This window comes from Oncorhynchus nerka, linkage group LG12, assembly GCF_034236695.1.
Source record: "Oncorhynchus nerka isolate Pitt River linkage group LG12, Oner_Uvic_2.0, whole genome shotgun sequence".
NCBI classification, from domain to species: Eukaryota; Metazoa; Chordata; class Actinopteri; order Salmoniformes; family Salmonidae; genus Oncorhynchus; species Oncorhynchus nerka.
Window position 1 is genome coordinate 20,245,223 of NC_088407.1, and position 23,239 is coordinate 20,268,461.

At 46.1% G+C, this 23,239-nt stretch overlaps 1 protein-coding gene across 1 annotated transcript in view; it reads right to left on the minus strand.

The window, feature by feature from the left end:
• LOC115138869 (protein mono-ADP-ribosyltransferase PARP14-like) overlaps positions 1-20,203 on the minus strand; it is a 38,507-nt gene extending 18,304 nt beyond the window's left edge. The window contains exons 1-12 of the mRNA XM_065024986.1: positions 20,094-20,203; positions 16,944-19,082; positions 9,824-10,060; positions 9,487-9,711; positions 9,281-9,347; positions 4,810-4,956; positions 4,632-4,691; positions 3,881-4,057; positions 3,480-3,618; positions 1,943-1,995; positions 1,282-1,762; positions 1,049-1,239 (exon numbers count right to left, since the gene is read on the minus strand). Coding sequence (XP_064881058.1) covers positions 1,049-1,239; positions 1,282-1,762; positions 1,943-1,995; positions 3,480-3,618; positions 3,881-4,057; positions 4,632-4,691; positions 4,810-4,956; positions 9,281-9,347; positions 9,487-9,711; positions 9,824-10,060; positions 16,944-19,082; positions 20,094-20,165 — 3,988 coding nt within the window. The 5' untranslated portion in view covers positions 20,166-20,203. The remainder of the gene's footprint in view (positions 1-1,048; positions 1,240-1,281; positions 1,763-1,942; positions 1,996-3,479; positions 3,619-3,880; positions 4,058-4,631; positions 4,692-4,809; positions 4,957-9,280; positions 9,348-9,486; positions 9,712-9,823; positions 10,061-16,943; positions 19,083-20,093) is intronic.
• Between the last annotated feature and the right edge of the window lie 3,036 nt (positions 20,204-23,239).

The following is a 23,239-nucleotide window of genomic DNA, read 5'->3' on the forward strand; positions in this document are numbered from 1 at the left end:
ATTCATATTCCATTCATCCAGCTCCATGTATCATTGATAGGTTTAGGCTACTACATGATAATCACATTTTCTCTATACCCATAACGAGGTTGCTACAAACTAGCCTACAAATTAATGTTTTGAATGTAGGTGCATATGTGGAGAGACAAATTGGAGTAATCAAGATGACAGTGACACAATTCAGTACTGCCTTGCACACTCTTGCCTGCATCCAGCTGATCTAAGGTGTAATCATTAGTCCAAACAGTTCAAAAACATGTTTTGCAAACAAAATAAAAGTTTCTATTGGACAAATTCAGGAAGGTCTATCCCTGTTTCGTTTCCTTCCGTTTAAGAAATGTTTTTCAACTGAATCCGCAGAATGAATACACCCCTGATCACCTGCACACACAGGTCACTTGCATAGCAGCGGCAGCCACATACAAACAGCCTCATCACTTTGTTTGTTGTATAATTCCTTCTACCCATATATGACTTCAGTTTGTGAGGGTGTGATATGGGGGTCAACATTATAAAGAAAAACTTGCATAAACAATTGCAACACTGTCATATTGATCTGAGCTTTGCTGTTGAAAAATCACATTTGTGTCCGACTTTCGGCTGTCACAGATGCACCTCCCCTGACTTCACTCCTCGACTTTCTTCTTCTTCTTTGGTATTATGGCGGTCCGCAAACAAATGTTGTAGGTGCATGCCAAAACCTAATGTATTGGCTGTGCATCACATTGGAGGCTGGTGGGAGGAGCTAGAGGAGGATGGGCTCATTGTAATGGCTCACAGGACTATAAGTGGAGTTTACGGCATGAACAGGACTATCAGAAGATGTTTAAAATGTTAAACGGGTTTTAAAGATAACAGTGAAATCAATAGTGGCTATGGGTCATCAGGCTGATGACATAATGGATTGAGGGGTTAGTGTTAACTACAAATCAACGTCTGACTGTAAAGTCGCTCTGGATAAAAGCATCCGCTATCTGACCAAAATATAACATATAATAAAACTATGTCAGAAATTCTAAAACTGAAAATAAAACAATTCAATCCGTACTTTCACTCTCCTCTCGCTTCATCTTATAGGTGCAACCCGTTTTCCAGTCAGTGGCCATGTTGTTCTTCAGGTTCACCCTGACTTTGCTCCCATCTGGGACATCCAGCTCTGCTGAGACATCTCCTCTTAGGTGTGCCTGCTCCAGATGGTAGTTGTCATGCATCCCCAGCTCCTCCCAAACGTCACCATGCCTGCACATAGACCACTGGACACTGAGGGCCAGTAGTGCCTAATTTCTCTCTTGCAGCTCCCTACGGAGGGCGCCACTGAGCGCACTGTCCAGCACCTCGCGCACGCTCAGAACGTCCTCCTTCAGGCCTCGGAGAACATAAAACCCCTCTCCAGTCGCAGCTCCACCTCCAGCTCCAGCCCCAGCTTCCACCCCTCCTGCCCTCTGAACTCTACCCAGCTCCAGGCTCACTCCCAGGACCTTGGCATTCTTCTGCACGGCCTGCAGCTCCACCTCTCCCAGCATGCACAGGTCCTCTCCCTTCACATCTCTCTGAGTCAGCTGGTTCTGCAAGATGGCCTCCAGCTCCCGCCTGGCCCCCCTGATGGCGTCCACCCCGCGCCCCACCACGCTCAGCACCACCGGGGGCGGTCTCCAGGGGGTTATGGTGAGGCCTGGAAGGGCATGAGGAGGGGGAAGGGAGCCATGCGAGGGGGAGGAAAAGCCAATCCTCAGTTTCTTCTTCAGTATCTGTTGGACTCTCTCTGAGGAGACAAAGAGAGGAGAGTTAAGACAGCGTGTAAAGTCACATTTTATAACTAGGATCCAAAGTTTTCCCTGTCATCAAAGCATCACCAGGTAAAACTCTGGGTCCAAGTTATATCTACATAGCCAAGAATAAGGATCATTTGTACATACACAAGTATACACACAAACACACATACCTTTCAGTGTTGGGATTGGAGCGATAGCTCCCAGTCGGCTCTCCAGCTCTGACCTGCAAACAAACAAAAACATAAATAAAATGTCCTGTCCAAAGCTTAACATCCAGACATCACAACTAAAACTCGTAAAATAACAAAACTCATTCTATAAGTGAAGCAAACTACAAACAAACTTACAATACCATTTAAACCAGGGTTGCCCAACCCTGTTCCTGGAGAGCTACCTCTGTAAGTTTTTCACTCCAACCCCAGTTGTAACTAACCTGATTCAGCTTATCAACCAGCTAATTATTAGAATCAGGTGTGCTACATAAGGGTTCCACTCTAAACCTACAGCATGGTAGGGCTTGCAGTCCAAACGCAAAGTAGAGAGCCCTCGAACCTTGAATGACGTTTTACATCATCACATCCGAGTGTACCTTCAATGTCCCTTGCCCAAGCGAGGGAGAGTGATGATCGGAGGCGCGACGTCCTTGGTAGAAATCTTGAAGTTCAGCTTAAAAACGACCAACCTAAAGCTATTAATGTACCTAGCAAGCTAACGTAGCTAACTAGCAGTTTTATCAGGTAGCTAGCTACAGTTACCCATAGCTGGCTAGCTAGTTTTATAGTTTGGTAATTTATATCAATAAATGACCCAAAATATGTTTATGAAGCTAGCTATGTTTTATATGCTCCTCACTACGAGACTCAGCCAATTTGATCGTAATTCCCATTTGCCAACGCCAAAATCAATGTAATCTATGAATTATTTTAGCAAAATAGCATCATAATTTTGTATCACATACCGAAAAATGCAGCCGCGTTGATAAAATTGGACACTTTGCAACCACTGAAGTTTGACACCTCACATTTCAGTACCTCCAGGCTCTGATCAGGCCCTACACCCAAACAAGGGCACTGCGTTCATCCACCTCTGGCCTGCTCGCCTCCCTACCACTGAGGAAGTACAGTTCCCGCTCAGCCCAGTCAAAACTGTTCGCTGCTCTGGCCCCCCAATGGTGGAACAAACTCCCTCACGACGCCAGGACAGCGGAGTCAATCACCACCTTCCGGAGACACCTGAAACCCCACCTCTTTAAGGAATACCTAGGATAGGATAAAGTAATCCCCCCCCCCCCCCCCCCCCTTAAAAGATTTAGATGCACTACTGTTCCACTGGATGTCATAAGGTGAATGCACCAATTTGTAAGTCGCTCTGGATAAGAGCGTCTGCTAAATGACTTAAATGTAAATGTAAATGTAAATTTTGAATTGAATTGTGGGTCGTATCAACCAGACAAGTGATCCAGGTTCTTCACTCGGTCCCTCCAGCTAAATCGAGGGCTGTTCGTCAACTGGACCTCCACTTAAGATGACAATCAAACTGCATCCGGTTTTCGACGAGGGGTAGTGGCTAGCGCGAGGGCTAATGGGGGTCAAATGAACGTGTTTGAACTGTAGCCAAGCTCTTCAGGAACAGGGTTGGGAAGCCCCTGATTTAAACCAAGACACATCAGAGACCCCACCATTTCAGACAATTAAAATGGAGACTGACCTGAATGCCTGGAAGACAGGTCTCTGCAGCATGACAATGCGGATGACAGAGAGGATGTTGGGAGACAAATCCCTCACACTTGACGCCATGCCATCCAACATGGCCTTACACACAGAGCTAGAGTCTGCTCGAACAGCTCCTGGACAAAAAAACAAGTTTTTTTAATGTCTAGAATATCATCTAACCAGTATATTACAGAATATAGATGCTGCTGTCACTAATGAACTTGTTCATCAGTATTTGTTTTGACATGAACTAAATTGTGTCCTACGAAATTTAAGACTAACAACTGCGCACAATAAAAATATTGAACACAAATTGGTATGGCAGAGGGTTGATACAAGAGCAAATCAAGGGAGTCGGTATTGCATTTCACACAAAATAAGACACACTGTACATACCAGTGTTGACTGCAGGGAAGGCTGCAGAGCGGTAGCCCTTTCTCTCACACTGTTTCAGTATCTTCCCACAGACCTTGCTGATCCTCTGTGTGTTGCGTTTAAAGCTGATGTGAACGATCTCCTTGCAGCCCAGTGCACCGGGCCCTGTGGTGCACATCAAGCCTCCTGGCACACCCACTGATGGAGAGAAAAAGAAAGATATGGAGGCTTCTGAGGGGAGGACAGCTCATAATAATGGCTGGAATGGTATCAACCACATGGAAACCACGTCTTTGATGTGTTTGATGCCATTCCATTGACTCCATTCCAGAAATGATTATGCGCCGTCCTCCCCTCAGCAGCATCCACTGGTAGGCACTTAGTGTTCAAATATAGACATATGAGTGACAGTGGAGGCTGGTAGGAGGGGCTACAGGAGGAAGGGCTCATTGTAATGGCTGGAATTGAATCAAGGGAACGGAGTCGAACATGTGGTTTCCATACGTTTGATGTGTTTGACTGGGTTCCATTTATTCCATTCCAGCCATTACAATGAGCCCGTCCTCCTATAGCTCCTCCCACCTGCCTCCATTAATAAGTGAAGAATAAGCTAGTAAAGCGATCTGTGAAGTAATTATTCAATGTCTCTATATCTCAGTGCAAAAAGATTTTCCTTCGTCAAATGATTACTTTCTGACTTGTGTGAACGGATTCCTCTGAGAGTTTGTGATTGTGTTAATAGGATTGTGTATGAAAACACTGTAAAACCAACCTTGTGCTAACGCTGCTTGGACTGTGGAACCTGCAGCAGTCAGAATAGCTTTGGAGACACCTAGAGGAAGATAAGGGGACGTGAGGGGACACAGAGAACAGAACAAACAAACACACACATACACACACAGTGATGACTAATCAAAATCACATTGGAGGACAATGGTAACTAGTGCTACCTGAATGGTTGGCTGAGAAGTCTGTGGTGTTGACGATGACATCAGTGGTCTCACGGGTGATGTCGCCAAAGACCAGTTGTAGCTTGACACTGCCCAGCGTGGCAGAGACCTCGTCCTGAGTGGTTGAGATGTGGCGATAGAAGGAGGCTAAGCGAGAGAGAGAGAGATTGACAAACAATTGACAAAAAAACTAACCAAAACAAAGGCAGAGAGAGAGAGACAGAGACAAAGAGACAGAGACAAATAGTTGACAAACAAACAAACAAACCTAAACCTAAGCAAAGTTTTCTCATGCATTGTTGATTTCAATTTGGCATGAGGGTCTGCTATACAAATTGATGGAAAGAGGTGTTGGGGGAAAAACATCCAACATTATAAAATCCATGTACACAAAGAACAACTGTGCGGTTAAAATTGGCAAAAAACACACATTTCTTTCCACAGGGCCGTTGGGTGAGACAGGGATGCAACTTAAGCCCCATCATCTTCAACATATATATCAACGAATTGGCGAGGGCACTAGAACAGTCTGCAGCACCCGGCCTCACCCTACAGTACTAGAATCTGAAGTCAATTGTCTACTGTTTGCTGATGATCTGGTGCTTCTGTCCCCAACCAAGGAGGGCCTACAAGAGCACATAGATCTTCTGCACAGATTCCGTCAGACCTGGGCCCTGACAGACCTGGGCACTGACAGTAAATCTCAGTAAGACAAAAATAATGGTGTTCCAAAAAAGGCCAGGACCACAAATATAAATTCCATCTAAACACCATTGCAATAGAGCACACAAAAAACAATACATATCTTGGCCTAAACATCAGTGCCACAGGTAACCTCCACAAAGCTGTGAATGAGCTGAGAGACAAGACAAGAAGGGCCTTCTATGCCATCAAAAGGAACATAAAAGCCGACATACCAATTAGGATCTGGCTAAAAATACTTACTTATCAGTTATAGAACCCATTGCCCTTTATGGTTGTGAGGTCTGGGGCCCGCTCACCAACCAATAATTCACAAAATGAGACAAATACTAAATTGAGACTCTGCATGCAGAATTCTGCAAAAATATCCTCCATGTACAGTGGTTCCTCCTTTAAAAGTTGTGTCATACTGCGGCACACCCTGCGTGCTGCTGCAGCATTCTGTGGCACGTCATTTAATTCTCAGCCATTTCTTCTTTTACTGCAAGTTATTGCTAGTTTGACCACCAGAGGGCATCTTTGAGAAGCATTTGATAGTATTCCGTATTGGCATTACCAGAGAATTTAAAAGCTTTTTTGTAATAACATAGTATATGGGATTGATTTGAAGAAATTTGGCTTAATTAATTTGATTCATATTATGGTGTTTAAATTCTGAGAAAAATTGTCTGTTTGTAAATTCAGACCGTTTCGCTCTCGGAGGGCACACTGGACGTTCGGACCGAGGAGTAGGGTTGATTTGAGCATTCTGGCCTTACAACAACAGTCAAGCACCCAAGCTAACGTTGGCTAGCTACTTCCAGACACAAATGAGACCACTGACCATTTTACTCACCCTAGCAGAGCTGGTAAGGCAGTTTTCGTGTTAACTAGAGTGTTGGTGACTGTGAATGTGCTGCTGGAAACAATTTAATTGCGCTTATTTTCTGACGTTTACTGACCACATCCATATTCAACAGGTGTTGAGCGCTAATAAAGTAATTATTCTGCGATCTGGTACACTCAGACTTAGAGTGCTCTGAAATCGTAGTTAGCTGGACACATTACATTTTTAACAACGTTATTTTCTGATAAAAACTAGTTCATTGCATCCGCCGTGGAGCCAAGTTTCATAATATGACCATATTTCTCAGCTGCTTGCCGTCGTTTTGAAGTATTCGCAAAAAAACAGGCCTTATTTTAGTGCATTTAGTGCATCAAAGTGGACACCTACGAAGACGGCATCTCAGGTAAGCAGCACTGGGCTGTATTTACGTATCCTAAAAATGACACCTGCTGCTTTAGATATCTCAGTTATTGTTTTCAGATCTATAAAAAATAAGCTGTTTTCTTTACATTCAGAGAGCGAGCTGATCAAGGGGTTGAAAATGTACATATTGCCAGATGTTCACTGTCCGAGGAACAGGCTGTGGAAGCTTTATTGCTGCCAAAAGTGTCCATAACCAGAAGTAATTCAACTGTTCTGTGTTGTTTTTCTCCATCTCTGCCTGTCTTGTTGTACATGGAACCTGTCTCACATGCATTAATTGAAAACCCTTAAGATGTCAGCTGCTAAATTTCAGATTTACACCACATAAACACAGCCATTTCCACTGGACTATCTGTTGCTGCCAAGTCATGATTTCAACGGGGGTTAGACTTGCAATAACCAAGTGGTGAGACACATAGCCCTCTATATTCAAATGTTTCAGGTACAGTCCGATAGGTGTCTGGGTCACATACAGTATCTTCTATTGACATTATCTTCTATTGTTCTATTGTTTGTCCTCATGTGTCTGTTTTTCACCATAAAGTACTCTGCAGCCACTTAGTGTGGACACCAGGTGAGACCACACACACACAAAATAAGAGTCTCTCTCTTATTCACTTCATCCATCTCCCCCTTCTCTTTAAATCCTCTACGGTTATATAAGCTGGTTTGGTGAACCCCTCCCCATTCTGAACTGGCTGACACAGAGGGCACAGGATGATCATAGGTGAGATGTCACTTGGTCGGGTCAACAGGAAGTATTATTAAAGAGATGCTTTAAAATGTAAATAAGACAGAGATGTAGTAGTCTCAGAGTTAATGATGCAAGGTCAGTTTTGCATTTCACCTCCTGATGATTATGATGACTGACCGTGTTAGAATAAAGAAAACAAGGCTTAATCATGTTCTCTCTCTCCATCCATCTGTCTCTCGTCTGCTGGTATGTTTTGATGTGAGAGAGGAAGCCAGTCCCGTCATCGCCACCTCACCCGCTCTTAAGATAACCTTCGGGCCAACTGGGGGCCCAAGGCTGGTTAGGAGACACCGTAATTGTGATGAACTGAGAGAATATTATGGTAGCACTGTAATTCATGAATCATATGCTGTCTGCCTCTGTTCATACCTCTTTCCCCTTGTCTTCTACACCTCTCTCACCACCTCGTCTTTCTTCCTCGTTTTATAACGCACAACATACGTGCATTGAAGTTCAGATTGAACTTGTATTTATGATATAATATTAAAATGATCATAATTATAATGCATTTATGTAGTTATACCACCTGGATAATTCACTTCTTTCAAGAAAACGTTTCAAATTCTCCACAGGTTGAAATTAAGTATTTCATTGAAATACTATCCTGTGTCCTCAGACTAATGCAGATGAAGGGAGTTAGATATGCATAGTTCTTTTCTGTATATATGAATTACGAATCAATCATGTTTCTAGTCTATTTCACAGTTACAATGTGTAATCATTGATGTCCCAGGAGCAGGAGTGGTCAACACTGTTGTAGTGTATAATTGTAATACATACATGCAGACACAGCATCATTCAAAGAATGGAGTTTCATATGACTGAAAAATAATGTCTCAGAGATTCATACCTGAACCGCACCTTTATTTGCCAAGGAAGAGTACATGATCAGTGAATATATTCAATGTACAGGCTACAATGTGGGAATGTCATGCATAGTAATAACTACAGGACATGTACAGTTGAAGTGGGAAGTTTACATACACTTATGTTGGAGTCATTAAAATCGTTTTTCAACCACTCCACAAATTTCTTGTTAACAAACTATAGTTTTGGCAAGTAGGTTAGGACATCTACTTTTGCATGACACTTAGGGTTAGGCAGGTGAAAAGCATGACTAGCCGTAGAAAAATGCTTATTGAAATTCTCGATTATTGTGGATTTATTAGTGGTGACAGTGTTTCCTAGCCTCAGTGCAGTGGGCAGCTGGGAGGCGGTGCTCTTATTCTCCATGGACTTTACAGTGTCCCAAAACGTTTTGGAATTAGTGCTACAGGATGCAAATTTCTGTTGAAAAAGCTAGCCTTTGCTTTCCTAACTGACTGTGTATATTGGTTCCTCAATGCCCTGAAAAGCTGCATATCACGGGGGCTATTTGATGCTAATGCAGTGCGCCACAGGATGTTTTTGTGCTGGTCAAGGGCAGTCAAGTCAGGTGGGAACCAGGGGCTATATCTGTTCCTGGTTCTACATTTTTTGAATGGGGCATGCTTATTTAAGATGGTGAGGAAAGCACTTTTAAAGAGCAACCAGGCATCCTCTACTGATGGGATGAGGTCAATATCCTTCCAGGATACCCGGGCCAGGTCGATTAGAAAGGCCTGCTCGCAGAAGTGTTTTAGGGAGCGTTTGACAGTGATGAGGGGTGGTCGTTTGACCACAGACCCATTACGGACGCAGGCAATAAGGCAATGATCACTGAGATCCTGGTTGAAGACAGCAGAGGTGTATTTGTAAATATGACAGGAATAGTTTCCTTAACTCACTCTGATCTGGAGAAGCATCCATTACAAACCCTCTGACATGCAAAGCACACTGGGAAGTCTGGAAAGCCTGGAAGTAAAACAGAATACAACCACAAGTCAAGGGCAACCAGTGATGAACTGTGTTAAACAGTAACTTAAGTTTTGATTTTGCATGAAACATCCATTGAAGTCAAGAGAAGTGCCCTTCTTTAAAAGTCTCTTCTCACCTTGGTAGAATCTCTGTCATTGGGATGGATAACAATGCGGACAAGGAAGGGGGTTCTGCTCGCTCGATTCTGTTCATACCTACGGATCTCTTCTAGCAGAACCTGTGTTACCACATTGTGAGGGAACTGGAGAACCACACCAGTTCCAAGTACAGGGAAGGCAACAGAACAGAATCCCTGGATCTCACAAGAGGCTAGAACTTTCCTCACACCCTGCCTCAGGGCCTGAGAGAGGACCAGAGGTCAAGGGTTAATGGTGGTTCAAAGGTCACAACTGCCAAGTGAAGACACACTCACACATGCACACACACACACGGACACATACAAGGGGACAAACCTGTACTGCTGGTCCGTGGAGGTTGTTGTCCCATTGTAGACATCTGAGGAAGAAGACGCTTCCAGAGCTGAGACCAGACAGTCCCTCCACCAGGACGTTGTCACCAGGTGCAGTCCGTCCCCCTGATTTCCTCGCAAACGCTTTCATCAGCCCTGGTCCAGCTGCCTCCGACAAGACATGACCCACTCGGGAGGAGAGAGGCTTACTACCAACCATGGGGGACACCAGGGCATCCACCTTCAGAGAGAGACAGACAGTCAGACAGACAGACAGACAGACAGAGGGACAGACAGAGGGACAGAGAGACAGGCAGAGAGACAGACAGAGAGAGTTGAGTTTGAGGTTATTTTTTATTTTTACAGGGACAGTGCACATTAATCAACGTTTCAGTAAAAGTGCCGGTTTTAGCCAGCCGGCTAATTTTCAACCGCAGTCCCTGGGCAGGTTATTAAAAACAATTACAATATAGACAATAGCAACATAGAACAAGCAAGACATAGCAACATAGGACAAGCAAGACATAGCATACAGACAGAGCAACATAGGGCAAGCAAGACGTAGCATACAGACAGAGCAACATAGAACAAAAAGCAGCAAGACAAAATTCATAAAAGCAACAAAGTGTTTCCACACCTCACAAGCTACAGACAACAGACAACATGGAAAGCGGCAACACACAGCTAGGGACCATGTTCACAAATCTGATTGACCTTTAGCCATGTCTTCAAGCATTTTGTGAAAGTGTGATATGTGGTGCAGTTATGTGTGTCTGATGGCAGTGTATTCCAGACATGGGAAGCTCTCACAGAGAATGCAGATTTACTAACGGTGCTTTTCCTTAGGGGAACTATACAGTCACCTCTCATGGCAGACCTTGTGGATCTGCTGCCATATGTCTGGGTTTTCTGTTTAACAAAAATATTGAGTGGAGGGGGAGCCAGGCCATTAAGGATCTTGAATACAAGACATGCATCGGTGTATTGCACAAGGTTTTCCCAACTCAAGAGCTCATGCTTTCTAAGGATGTGACAATGATGATTGCTATTGGGCTTCCTATCAAGCACTTTGAGAGCCTGTTTGTAGACAGACTGAATAGGTTTTAATGTTGTACAGCAAGCTTGGGCCCAACTAGTCAAGCAGTATGTTAAGTGGGGGAGTATCATAGATTTGAAGTACAGTTTTGCTACCTCTGTAGTCAAACAGTTTCGTATAAATCGGAAATTAGCTAGGTTGAATTTGGTTATTTGAATTACCTTTTTCACATGCTTTTTAAAAGAGAGGTTGGAATCAAGTATGATGCCAAGGTACTTAAAATCGGATACCACCTGGAGCTTCTCCCCTGACACATAGACATCTGGCTCAGTAGCATCTGTGGCCCTCTTTGTGAAGAACATGCAAACAGTTTTTTTCACATTGAGATGCAAACACGAGTCACTGAGCCACTTTGTAACCTGAACCATTACAGTAGTGAGTTCTTGTGCAGCTTGTTGTTTGCTCTTTGCATGCACATATATCACTGTATCATCTGCATACATTTGAACTTCAGACCCAGTACAGACAGAAGGCAGATCATTAATGTACAGGCTGAACAGGAGGGGCCCCAGTATTGACCCTTGGGGCACGCCCACATCATAGCCAGAGCACCTGTAGCATACTCCTGGGCTACAATACCCGGGCCCAGGACCGGTCTATCGATGTCACCGCATGAAGGGGAATAAACAGACTCACCCCATCGCGACGTCCCCCAAAGGCTAACTCTCTAGCCCTCGCTATCTCCCTGCTTGCTAATTCGGCTTGCTAACTGCTAGCTTGTCTAGCTCCGGTCCGCTAACTGCTACCTTGTCTAGCCCGGGCCTACGAACTGTTAGCTTGTTAGCACAGGCCTGCTAACCGTCTGAATCACCGCGTCCCAAACACTCTCTGGACCCATATTTACTTTCTATCTCTTTTTGATTTTTAATTTGTTTATACCTTCCGGAAACCTGCCTCACCCAATGTGATACGGAATCGCTATTATTTTAAATTTTTTAGAACACACTCAAGAACCTCCAGACGCTAACCAGCTAACTAGCTACAAGCTATTTAGTCATTGTTAGTTTTTTTAACCTGGATAACACTCGCCAGTCCAGATTCCCTGCCCATCCACCATTGCCCCCTGGACACTGATCTCTTGGCTACATAGCTGACGCATGCTGGACTGTCCATTAATCACGGTACTCCATTCTGCTTGTTTGTTTTATCTGTCGGCCCCGTTGCCTAGTCAACGCCATTTACCTGCTGTTTGTTGTGCTAGCTGATTAGCCTCGCCTACTGTTTTAGCTAGCTTTCCCAACTCAATACCTGTGATTACTGTATGCCTCGCTGTATGTCTCTCTCAAATGTCAATATGCCTTGTATACTGTTGATCACGTTAGTTATCATTGTTTTAGTTCACAATGGAGCCCCTAGTTCCACTCTTCATACCCCTGTTACCTCCTTTGTCCCACCTCCCACACATGCGGTGACCTCACCCATTACAACCAGCACGTCCAGAGATACAACCTCTCTCATCATCACCCAGTGCCTGGGCTTACCTCCGCTGTACCCGCACCCCACCATACCCCTGTCTGCGCATTATGCCCTGAATATATTCTACCATGCCCAGAAACCTGCTCCTCTTATTCTCTGTCCCCAACGCTCTAGGCGACCAGTTTTGATAGCCTTTAGCCGCACCCTCATACTACTCCTTCTCTGTTCCGCGGGTGATGTGGAGGTAAACCCAGGCCCTGCATGTCCCCAGGCACCCTCATTTGTTGACTTCTGTGATCGAAAAAGCCTTGGTTTCATGCATGTCAACATCAGAAGCCTCCTCCCTAAGTTTGTTTTACTCACTGCTTTAGCACACTCTGCTAACCCTGATGTCCTTGCCGTGTCTGAATCCTGGCTCAGGAAGGCCACCAAAAATTCAGAGATTTCCATACCCAACTATAACATCTTCCGTCAAGATAGAACTGCCAAAGGGGAGGAGTTGCAGTCTACTGCAGAGATAGCCTGCAAAGTAATGTCATACTTTCCAGGTCCATACCCAAACAGTTCGAACTACTAATTTTGAAAATTACTCTCTCCAGAAATAAGTCTCTCACTGTTGCCGCCTGCTACCGACCACCCTCAGCTCCCAGCTGTGCCCTGGACACCATTTGTGAATTGATCGCCCCCCATCTAGCTTCAGAGTTTGTTCTGTTAGGTGACCTAAACTGGGATATGCTTAACACCCCGGCAGTCCTACAATCTAAGCTAGATGCCCTCAATCTCACTCAAATCATCAAGGAACCCACCGGGTACAACCCTAACTCTGTAAACAAGGGCACCCTCATAGACGTCATCCTGACCAACTGGCCCTCCAAATACACCTCCGCTGTCTTCAACCAGGATCTCAGCGATCACTGCCTCATTGCCTGTATCCGCCACGGAGCCGCAGTCAAACGACCACCCCTCATCACTGTCAAACGCTCCCTAAAACACTTCTGTGAGCAGGCCTTTCTAATCGACCTGGCCCGGGTATCCTGGAAGGACATTGACCTCATCCCGTCAGTTGAGGATGCCTGGTCATTCTTTAAAAGTAACTTCCTCACCATTTTAGATAAGCATGCTCCGTTCAAAAAATGCAGAACCAAGAACAGATACAGCCCTTGGTTCACTCAAGACCTGACTGCCCTCGACCAGCACAAAAACATCCTGTGGCGGACTGCAATAGCATCGAATAGTCCCCGTGATATGCAACTGTTCAGGGAAGTCAGGAACCAATACACGCAGTCAGTCAGGAAAGCTAAGGCCAGCTTCTTCAGGCATAAGTTTGCATCCTGTAGCTCCAACTCCAAAAAGTTCTGGGACACTGTGAAGTCCATGGAGAACAAGAGCACCTCCTCCCAGCTGCCCACTGCACTGAGGCTAGGTTACACGGTCTCCACCGATAAATCCATGATTATCGAAAACTTCAATATGCATTTCTCAACGGCTGGCCATGCCTTCCGCCTGGCTACTCCAACCTCGGCCAACAGCTCCGCCCCCCCCGCAGCTCCTCGCCCAAGCCTCTCCAGGTTCTCCTTTACCCAAATCCAGATAGCAGATGTTCTGAAAGAGCTGCAAAACCTGGACCCGTACAAATCAGCTGGGCTTGACAATCTGGACCCTCTATTCCTGAAACTATCCGCCGCCATTGTCGCAACCCCTATTACCAGCCTGTTCAACCTCTCTTTCATATCGTCTGAGATCCCCAAGGATTGGAAAGCTGCCGCAGTCATCCCCCTCTTCAAAGGGGGAGACACCCTGGACCCAAACTGTTATAGACCTATATCCATCCTGCCCTGCCTATCTAAGGTCTTCGAAAGCCAAGTCAACAAACAGGTCACTGACCATCTCGAATCCCACCGTACCTTCTCCGCTGTGCAATCTGGTTTCCGAGCTGGTCACGGGTGCACCTCAGCCACACTCAAGGTACTAAACGATATCATAACCGCCATCGATAAAAGACAGTACTGTGCAGCCGTCTTCATCGACCTTGCCAAGGCTTTCGACTCTGTCAATCACCTTATTCTTATCGGCAGACTCAGTAGCCTCGGTTTTTCGGATGACTGCCTTGCCTGGTTCACCAATTACTTTGCAGACAGAGTTCAGTGTGTCAAATCTGAGGGCATGCTGTCCGGTCCTCTGGCCGTCTCTATGGGGGTGCCACAGGGTTCAATTCTCGGGCCGACTCTTTTCTCTGTATATATCAATGATGTTGCTCTTGCTGCGGGCGATTCCCTGATCCACCTCTACGCAGACGACACCATTCTATATACTTTCGGCCCGTCATTGGACACTGTGCTATCTAACCTCCAAACGAGCTTCAATGCCATACAGCACTCCTTCCGTGGCCTCCAACTGCTCTTAAACGCTAGTAAAACCAAATGCATGCTTTTCAACCAATCGCTGCCTGCACCCGCATGCCCGACTAGCATCACCACCCTGGATGGTTCCGACCTTGAATATGTGGACATTTATAAGTACATAGGTGTCTGGCTAGACTGCAAACTCTCCTTCCAGACTCATATCAAACATCTCCAATCGAAAATCAAATCAAGAGTCGGCTTTCTATTCCGCAACAAAGCCTCCTTCACTCACGCCGCCAAGTTTACCCTAGTAAAACTGACTATCCTACCGATCCTCGACTTCGGCGATGTCATCTACAAAATGGCTTCCAACACTCTACTCAGCAAACTGGATGCAGTCTATCACAGTGCCATCCGTTTTGTCACTAAAGCACCTTATACCACCCACCACTGCGACTTGTATGCTCTAGTCGGCTGGCCCTCGCTACATATTCGTCGCCAGACCCACTGGCTCCAGGTCATCTACAAGTCCATGCTAGGTAAAGCTCCGCCTTATCTCAGTTCACTGGTCACGATGGCAACACCCATCCGTAGCACGCGCTCCAGCAGGTGTATCTCACTGATCATCCCTAAAGCCAACACCTCATTTGGCCGCCTTTCGTTCCAGTACTCTGCTGCCTGTGACTGGAACGAACTGCAAAAATCGCTGAAGTTGGAGACTTTTATCTCCCTCACCAACTTCAAACATCAGCTATCTGAGCAGCTAACCGATCGCTGCAGCTGTACATAGTCTATTGGTAAATAGCCCACCCATTTTCACCTACCTCATTCCCATACTGTTTTTATACTGTTTTTATTTATTTACTTTTCTGCTCTTTTGCACACCAATATCTCTACCTGTACATGACCATCTGATCATTTATCACTCCAGTGTTAATCTGCAAAATTGTAATTATTCGCCTACCTCCTCGTGCCTTTTGCACACATTGTATATAGACTCCCCCTTTTTTTCTACTGTGTTATTGACTTGTTAATTGTTTACTCCATGTGTAACTCTGTGTTGTCTGTTCACACTGCTATGCTTTATCTTGGCCAGGTCGCAGTTGTAAATGAGAACTTGTTCTCAACTAGCCTACCTGGTTAAATAAAGGTGAAATAAAATTAAAATAAAATAAATAAATAGCTACGAGTGGGCGACAGCTCATTGCTCACTCTGACACACTGAGTTCTGCCTTCAAGGTATGATTTCATCCATCTCAAGGCATCAGGGGAAAAGTTGAACTTGGACAATTTTGTGATGAGAATCTCATGGTTAACAGTATCAAAAGCCTTCCTTAGGTCCAGAAACACAGCCCCAACAGTACCCCCTTTGTCCATATTGGACTTCACATTTTCCAGAAGAAAGCAGTTGGCCGTTTCTGTGGAGTGTTTCGCTCTGAAGCCAAACTGCATGGAGTGTAATGTGAAGGGACTGTTGTTGAGGTGGGCAATCAGTTGTTCTGCTACACACTTTTCAACAACCTTTGACACCACAGGTAGTATAGTAATGGGCCTGTAGTTACTCACGTCAGCAGGGTCGCCTGATTTAAAGATGGCCGTTATTATGGCCGACTTCCATACCCTTGGAAACACACCGAGACCAATAGATGTGTTGGTGACCTTAGTAATGGGGCCAATGAGTGACTCTTTGTAGTTTTTAAGAAAGGTAGAGTCCATCCCAAACACATCTTTGGCTTTAGAGTTCTTTAGTGAGCTAATCACCTTGTTCACCTTTGACTCAGAAACCTCCCTTATGATGAAGACAGGTTGAGTGTCATTCACTAGCACTGAGCCCAAGAAACCAGTGGAGGGGTTCTGTGTCTGTACCCTGACAGAGTCAATAAAGTAGGAATTGAAGGCTATTGCTATTTCAACTGCATCCTGTGTTAGATTGTTATTCACCATGATTTCTAGTCTTTTTGCAGTGTTACTATGGTCTTTCCCTGTTAACTTTTTTAGATTCTCCCATATCAATTTAGAATTTCCCTTTGCTTCACCAATTATGTTAATAAAAAAGTTTGCCTTGGCCTGTCTGATTTCTCAACATGGTAAACCTACGTCTGTCATGCTCTAATTTAGATTTTAGGGCTATTTTTAGAGCATAATCTCGTTCTTTCATCAATTTCCAGATTTCTCCAGAGAGGGGGGAGAGATAAAGAAATTAAGTAAAAGGGTAAGAAAAAAAGGAAGACGAAGTGTAAAAGAGAAAGGGAACATTGAGGCTCTCTCACCTCCTGTTTCTCTATGGTTCCCTGGATGATCTCCACCTGGACACAGACCTCTGGAGCAGCTGGTCCCCTGGTGGAGGCAGCAGTGGTGTCTCTCTGAGGAGCATGTGTAATGGTCGTGGTGGTGCTCGACATTCTCTCCCACTCAGGAATCTCCCTCTTACCCTGTAACAGCCTATCACAGGCCTCCTGCATGGCTCTCACTGCCTCTCCACTCACATCAATCACAGTGACCTTGGTAAGGATGTGCTGTTCCCTCCCAAAGTCCCTCACTGCAGAGACTATGGCCTCAGAACACACCTTCAGAGGAACGCCGAATAACCCTGAGCTGATGCAGGGCATGGCCAAGGTCTGGAGCTCCAGGGTCTCTGCCAGATCCAGGACTGCCTTTACTGTCTTCTCCAGCAGAGGGCGCTCATTCCCACCTACGCTGCCCCGTACTGGTCCCACTGCATGCAGCAGCATCTTACAAGGCAACTTCCCTCCTGTAGTCCCTACCACTGTACCTGTGGGCACTCTCCCAATCTGCCTAACCAGATCTCTGCTGGCCTGCTGTACCTCAGGCCCCCCCGCACGGCTTAGAGCTGCAGCCACGCCACCAGCGTGATCCAGGTCCTCATTGGCTGGGTTCACCAGCGCATCCGCCTGTTCCTTGGTGATGTCACCTTGACGTACCACAACCTGCAGCCCCCGCTGGAGGCGATAGCTGGTGGCTGTGACCATCTCCTCCAGTATTGGTCCGGCGCGAGCTTCGCCGGCAACACCACCATGGTTGTGCAGCTGGATGAGGCAGTGTTGAGAGCGACCCACCACTCCCAGGTACTCCCTTCCCAGGCCCTGGATGTAGCGTAGCGCCCCCGGCTGGTCTATGGTCACAGTCTGGTGGACCAAGGAGGCCAGAGCGGGACCCAACCTGTCCCTAACCTGGGCCACCCGGACAGAGGGTCCACAGAGCACCACAGTGGGGTGGATGGCTGAGGCTGAGGGGTAGAGGGTCACCCCAGTGTGTTCCACACCGATCCTCTCCAGCAGTTCTGGTAGGTGGTCAGCAATCTCTGGGTAAGGGAGACACACTGTCTCCTCCACACTGGACTGGTCTATCAGAAAGGCCCCGATCTCCTCCCTCAGCTCCTGAACCTCCTTCACGTGGCCCAGCAACTGCACTCTACACCCAGGACCATACCTTGCCACCACCCTGCATCTGCTCTGGTTCATCTCCTTCACCTTCTTCTCAAGCTTGGATTTCAGTTCAGATGGCAGGGTGCCACAGTTGGGCAAATCGATCTTCTCCTCCCCAAACTCCCTCAGCAGATCCTTCTCAGCCTGCTCCAGTTTCCCAGAGGAGAGGGAGAACAGACAGAGTTCTGTATCTCCCAACTCTACCTCCACATGGAGTCCCAACCCCAGCAGACTGCTCAGGTTCCCAGGCCTCCCATACTCATCCCTCAGGAAGGACAGGAGGTGGGGGGACACCTCAGGCACCACCCGCTCCAGCACCAGAGAGATTTTATCTGTAACTAACTGTCTGGCTGTCCGGACATCACTTGCTGAACCATCCAGCACCAGCTGAGATGAGTCACTGCGCGTCACCCTCACCCCTGGAACAGCCTCACCTAGATCCTTCTCTATAACTTCCTCTAGAAGCCGGAGTTTGGACTGTCCCAGATGACAGGTGGTGCTGATCTTCTCCTGCGTCCAGGAGCTCAGACCCTGACCCTGGAAGGCCTCCAGCTCCTTCAGCTTGGCCTGGACCTCGGGCCCCTCCCCAACCACCACCGCAAACCCTTCCCCTGCTTCGCAGTAAACCCTCACATCCTCCGAACCCAGGGTACTGCTCTGCAGCAGAGTCTGGCGCTTACGTGGGTCTACCTCATAGTGGCATTTGTACCGCTCCTGGAGCTGTTTGAACAGTCTCTCGACCTGTGTCTTCCATGGTCCCGCCCCAACCCCATCTCCACATGACCCAGCTTGGCCTGAGCCTCTGACCACTGCCCTCTTGTCCTCTGGATGGAGGTGGACAGAGCAGCCCAGAGAGGACAACTGCTGCTGCAGGTCTCTTCCAGCCCCAGGGCTCTCCTTCAGGTATCTCAGGAGGTAGGAGTCTAGATGGAGTTCATGCTCTAGGAACCCAGGTGGGGATGTCTGGACAGGGAGGGAGGGATGGAATGGGAGGGACTGGTAACTTTAGAGTCAGAGATAAAAGGTGTAAATCCTGGGGTAATCCACTGTTAATGATTATTATGTCTGTCTTTATCTATGTTTATTATTCATTTATTAATGTAGGTCAACCGTACAGCTGCGTCTGGATTATATTACATTTACATTACATTTAAGTCATTTAGCAGACGCTCTTATCCAGAGCGACTTACAAATTGGTATATTAGAAATCTAGCAACTGGTTTGGCATTTGTCCATTTTGTTAGTTTAATACAGATTGCTTTCAGTTGGAATTTATTTTAATGTCATTCCTCATATTGTAAATTCATGTTTTACTTATTATAACAATAAGTAAAACCAAACATGCAATGTAATCAGACTATTTTGACGTCATTTGAAGGGATAATAAAGTCATAACCTGACAGACAGATCCATGATATATGACTAAACGTTGTGTTTACTGGGATGTAAATACAACAACAGTGCATTGACGTCTGTGTGTTTTGACCTCATGTTATGGAACATAAATGTCTTATCAAGCAGGTTATGTGACTCTGCATGTACTGTATAGGTGTGTCTGTTAAGTCTGGCCTCACCTGACTGCTGAATGTTGTGTCTAGCAGGTTATGTGACTCTGCATGTACTGTATAGGTGTGTCTGTTAAGTCTGGCCTCACCTGACTGCTGAATGTTGTGTCTAGCAGGTTATGTGACTCTGCATGTACTGTATAGGTGTGTCTGTTAAGTCTGGCCTCACCTGACTGCTGAATGTTGTGTCTAGCAGGTTATGTGACTCTGCATGTACTGTATAGGTGTGTCTGTTAAGTCTGGCCTCACCTGACTGCTGAATGTTGTGTCTAGCAGGTTATGTGACTCTGCATGTACTGTATAGGTGTGTCTGTTAAGTCTTGCCACACCTGACTGCTGAATGTTGTGTGTAGCAGGTTATGTGACTCTGCATGTACTGTATAGGTGTGTCTGTTAAGTCTTGCCACACCTGACTGCTGAATGTTGTGGGTGGCGGCTCCTGGCTTCCTCTCAGAGTGAGGGTGAGAGGTCCTCCAGGCATCTCCAACACATGATTAGGGTTCTGAAGTACCCTCTCCTGGACTGAAAGAGTTACAGAGGCATGAGTTGATGTTGCCGTTGTAGTCGTTGTTATAGTAGTAGTGGTAATAAAAATAACAACTAAAAGCACCAACATATTTGTATCTTAAAAGCACGAAATGGGGTAATTTTTTACCCCAAATTGGTAATGATTGCATAGAGACACTGCCTGTCAAGCAGTAACACGTTTTATTTAATTAACCTTCTGTAACACAAGCTTCTTTTTTAAAAACAAAAAAAACAAAACTTTTCAGAAAAGGTCCGAGATGATATCCTATCCTTGGACACCCTCATCACAATGGTCCTCCGTCTGGATAACCTGCTTCGGGAGTGTCAGAACCCGCACTGCCTCTCTCCCTCCTCCGTTGATCATTCTGAGTCAGAGCCTGAACCCATGGAGGTGGGGGCGACACGCCTTTCCGCAGCTGAGCGACGCCGTTGTAGACAGCTGTGGCTCTGTCCTTGTTGCAGACTGAAGGGGCACCAGCTTCAACGGTGTCCGGTATGTTCTAACCGGGGATCCACAAGAGCAGAGGGACAGCCACGTGATCATCCGTCTCCTGGGTTTGGCATGAGCATTCCATCCTCATCACTTTTAGCCAAACCTTTCCTAGTATAAATTTCACTGTCTGGCTGTCCTTCGCCTGCTGAAGGTTCATTTCACCTTAAACATCCAGATTCCACACTGCCCTTTCTGGTGTAGGTGGACGCCTCAGAAGTAGGTTGTGGGCGGTCCTGTCCCAATGCCAAGGTAATCCACAGAAATTGTATCCATGTGCCACCTGTCCTCCTGAGAACACCTTCGTTCCCACAGGGATAAGGGATCAGCTATTGACCTGGGCACACAGCTGTCGTCCCTGGACATCCAGGTATCACCCACACCATTCAGCCCATCTCTGGAAAGTACTGGTGGCTTACCTTGGCGCAGGACGTCAGTCATTATGTTAATAAATCCTGTTATGGCTGCGATTCCTGTACAGGGATCAACATCAGGGGAAATTTCAGAGTGACAACTAAAAATACAACGTCGTAACATTAGACATTCTTGAAAATGCAAGTGTCTTACATCCTTTCCAATTTAAAATAGCTATTACAGAGAACAAATAACATGCTTTTGTTTGAGAAGAGCAATCAACAACAGAAACATTTTCCGCCATGACAGTTTTTACACATTCACATCTGAAGGTAAAATTATGACTTACATTCTGATATCTTGCTCTTATTTCTCTTCCTGAGGGTCCCAGTGATCAAATGAAGTGCCGTTTTCTTTGATAAAATCCATTTTTATAGCTTAAATCGAAACATTTTGTAACCTGTTTGTGCCGTGAATTCCATCTCTATCATTTTTTTTACGGAGCATTCAACGTAATTACACACGGTAAACCATCGTTTACCTAGTCATGGTTGGTTTCAGTGCATTCCTCTGGATGTTTGCAACACAGCCAAACCTCATTGTTTTTTTTGCGGGGAGTATTGACCGAAGTGAACTGATTTGAAGACAACGAGCAATGACTACCTTACGGGGAGGGCAGGCCCACAACAATGACCGGAGTTGAATGGAACAGCACTTCACCTTCGTGACTATTCCCTCTGCTCTATACAATACATATGTTTATTTTATGTGATGATAAAAGGCTCATACAATACAAATATTTTTTAAATGTTTTCTTTCACAGTGATAGCGACTCCGACTGGGAGCCCCCGGTGCCAAGCTGCCCACTCTACCTCTGCCCCTAGTGGTGTTCATATGCCACAGTTCATTACTGCAGGCATGACTGTGCCTCAGGGCCAAAAGGGCACCACATGGAGGCGTCGTTGTGTTCTGTGTCGCATGAACTGCACCACTTGTTCAGTTTGCCTCTGTTTTACATCAGAAAGAGACTGCTATGGGACATGGCACAGGCAGCAAAATATTGTGTCGAGGACTTCCAAAGAGTGTACTGTTTTTTAAAAATATTTATTTTCAAATTTTTTAAAACATTTTTGTGTGTGTGTGTGTTAGAATTGCTTGTTGATATGTTGTATATAGTTATTTGCACGGCCACTTGGGTACATTTGGGCCACTTGTGTGGAACACCTGGGTGACTTCATGCTAAATGTCATGTAGCTCACCCATTCCTGAAGTTATCAGTCTGAAACTTTGCACACCTACAGTTGCCCTCTTGTGTTATCCATCAACATTATCTCCAACATCCTAGCCACTGTGTGGCTATTCTAGTAAATGTGAAAGACGATACTACAACAATAAAAAACAGAAAACGTATACTCTTTCTTTCTCTTTTCTTCCACCAGATCTACTGTGTTATATTCTCAACATGGAAGGCTTTCATGGAGAAGCTGGGGGTCACGGTCAGCCTCACTTCTGGGTACCGGCGTCAGTCTAACAAGCAGGTGGAGAGGATGAAACAGGGGCTGGGGAGGTTCCTGAGGAGCCACTGCCAGGACCGGCATGGGGATTTGGTCCGATTCCTTCCTTGGGCTGAATACACCCAGAGTTCATTGCGACACTCCTCCACCGGGCTGAATCCCTTCCAGTGTGTTCTGGGTTATCAGCCAGCCCTGGCTCCATGGATTCCGAGCCAGACCAAAGCTCCTGTGGTAAACGAGTGGTTCAGGCGCGCAGAAGAGGTATGGAACGATGCTCACATGAGACTCCAGCGCATCGTCAGAAAGAGCAGGCGGATGGCCACTGCAGTGAGGCTACCGTGTTCCATCCTGGTGATCGCGTCCGGCTCTCTGCCAGGATCCTCCCGCTCCACCTGGCATGTAAGGAGCTGAGTCCCTGGTTTGTGGGGTCGTTCAAGGTCCTCTGGAGGGTCAACAATGTTATTTACAGATTACAACTCCCCACTAACTTCCAGCTCTCACCATCTTTTCATGTTTCCCTTCTCAGGCCAGTGGTTCCTGGTCCCCTGGCTGATGCCGTCCCCCACGACCCCCCCCGGACATTGAGGGAAGCCCTGCCTATGCCGTCAGATCCATCCTAGACTTACAATGTCATGGGGGTCGGCTCCAGTACCTGGTGGACTGGGAAGG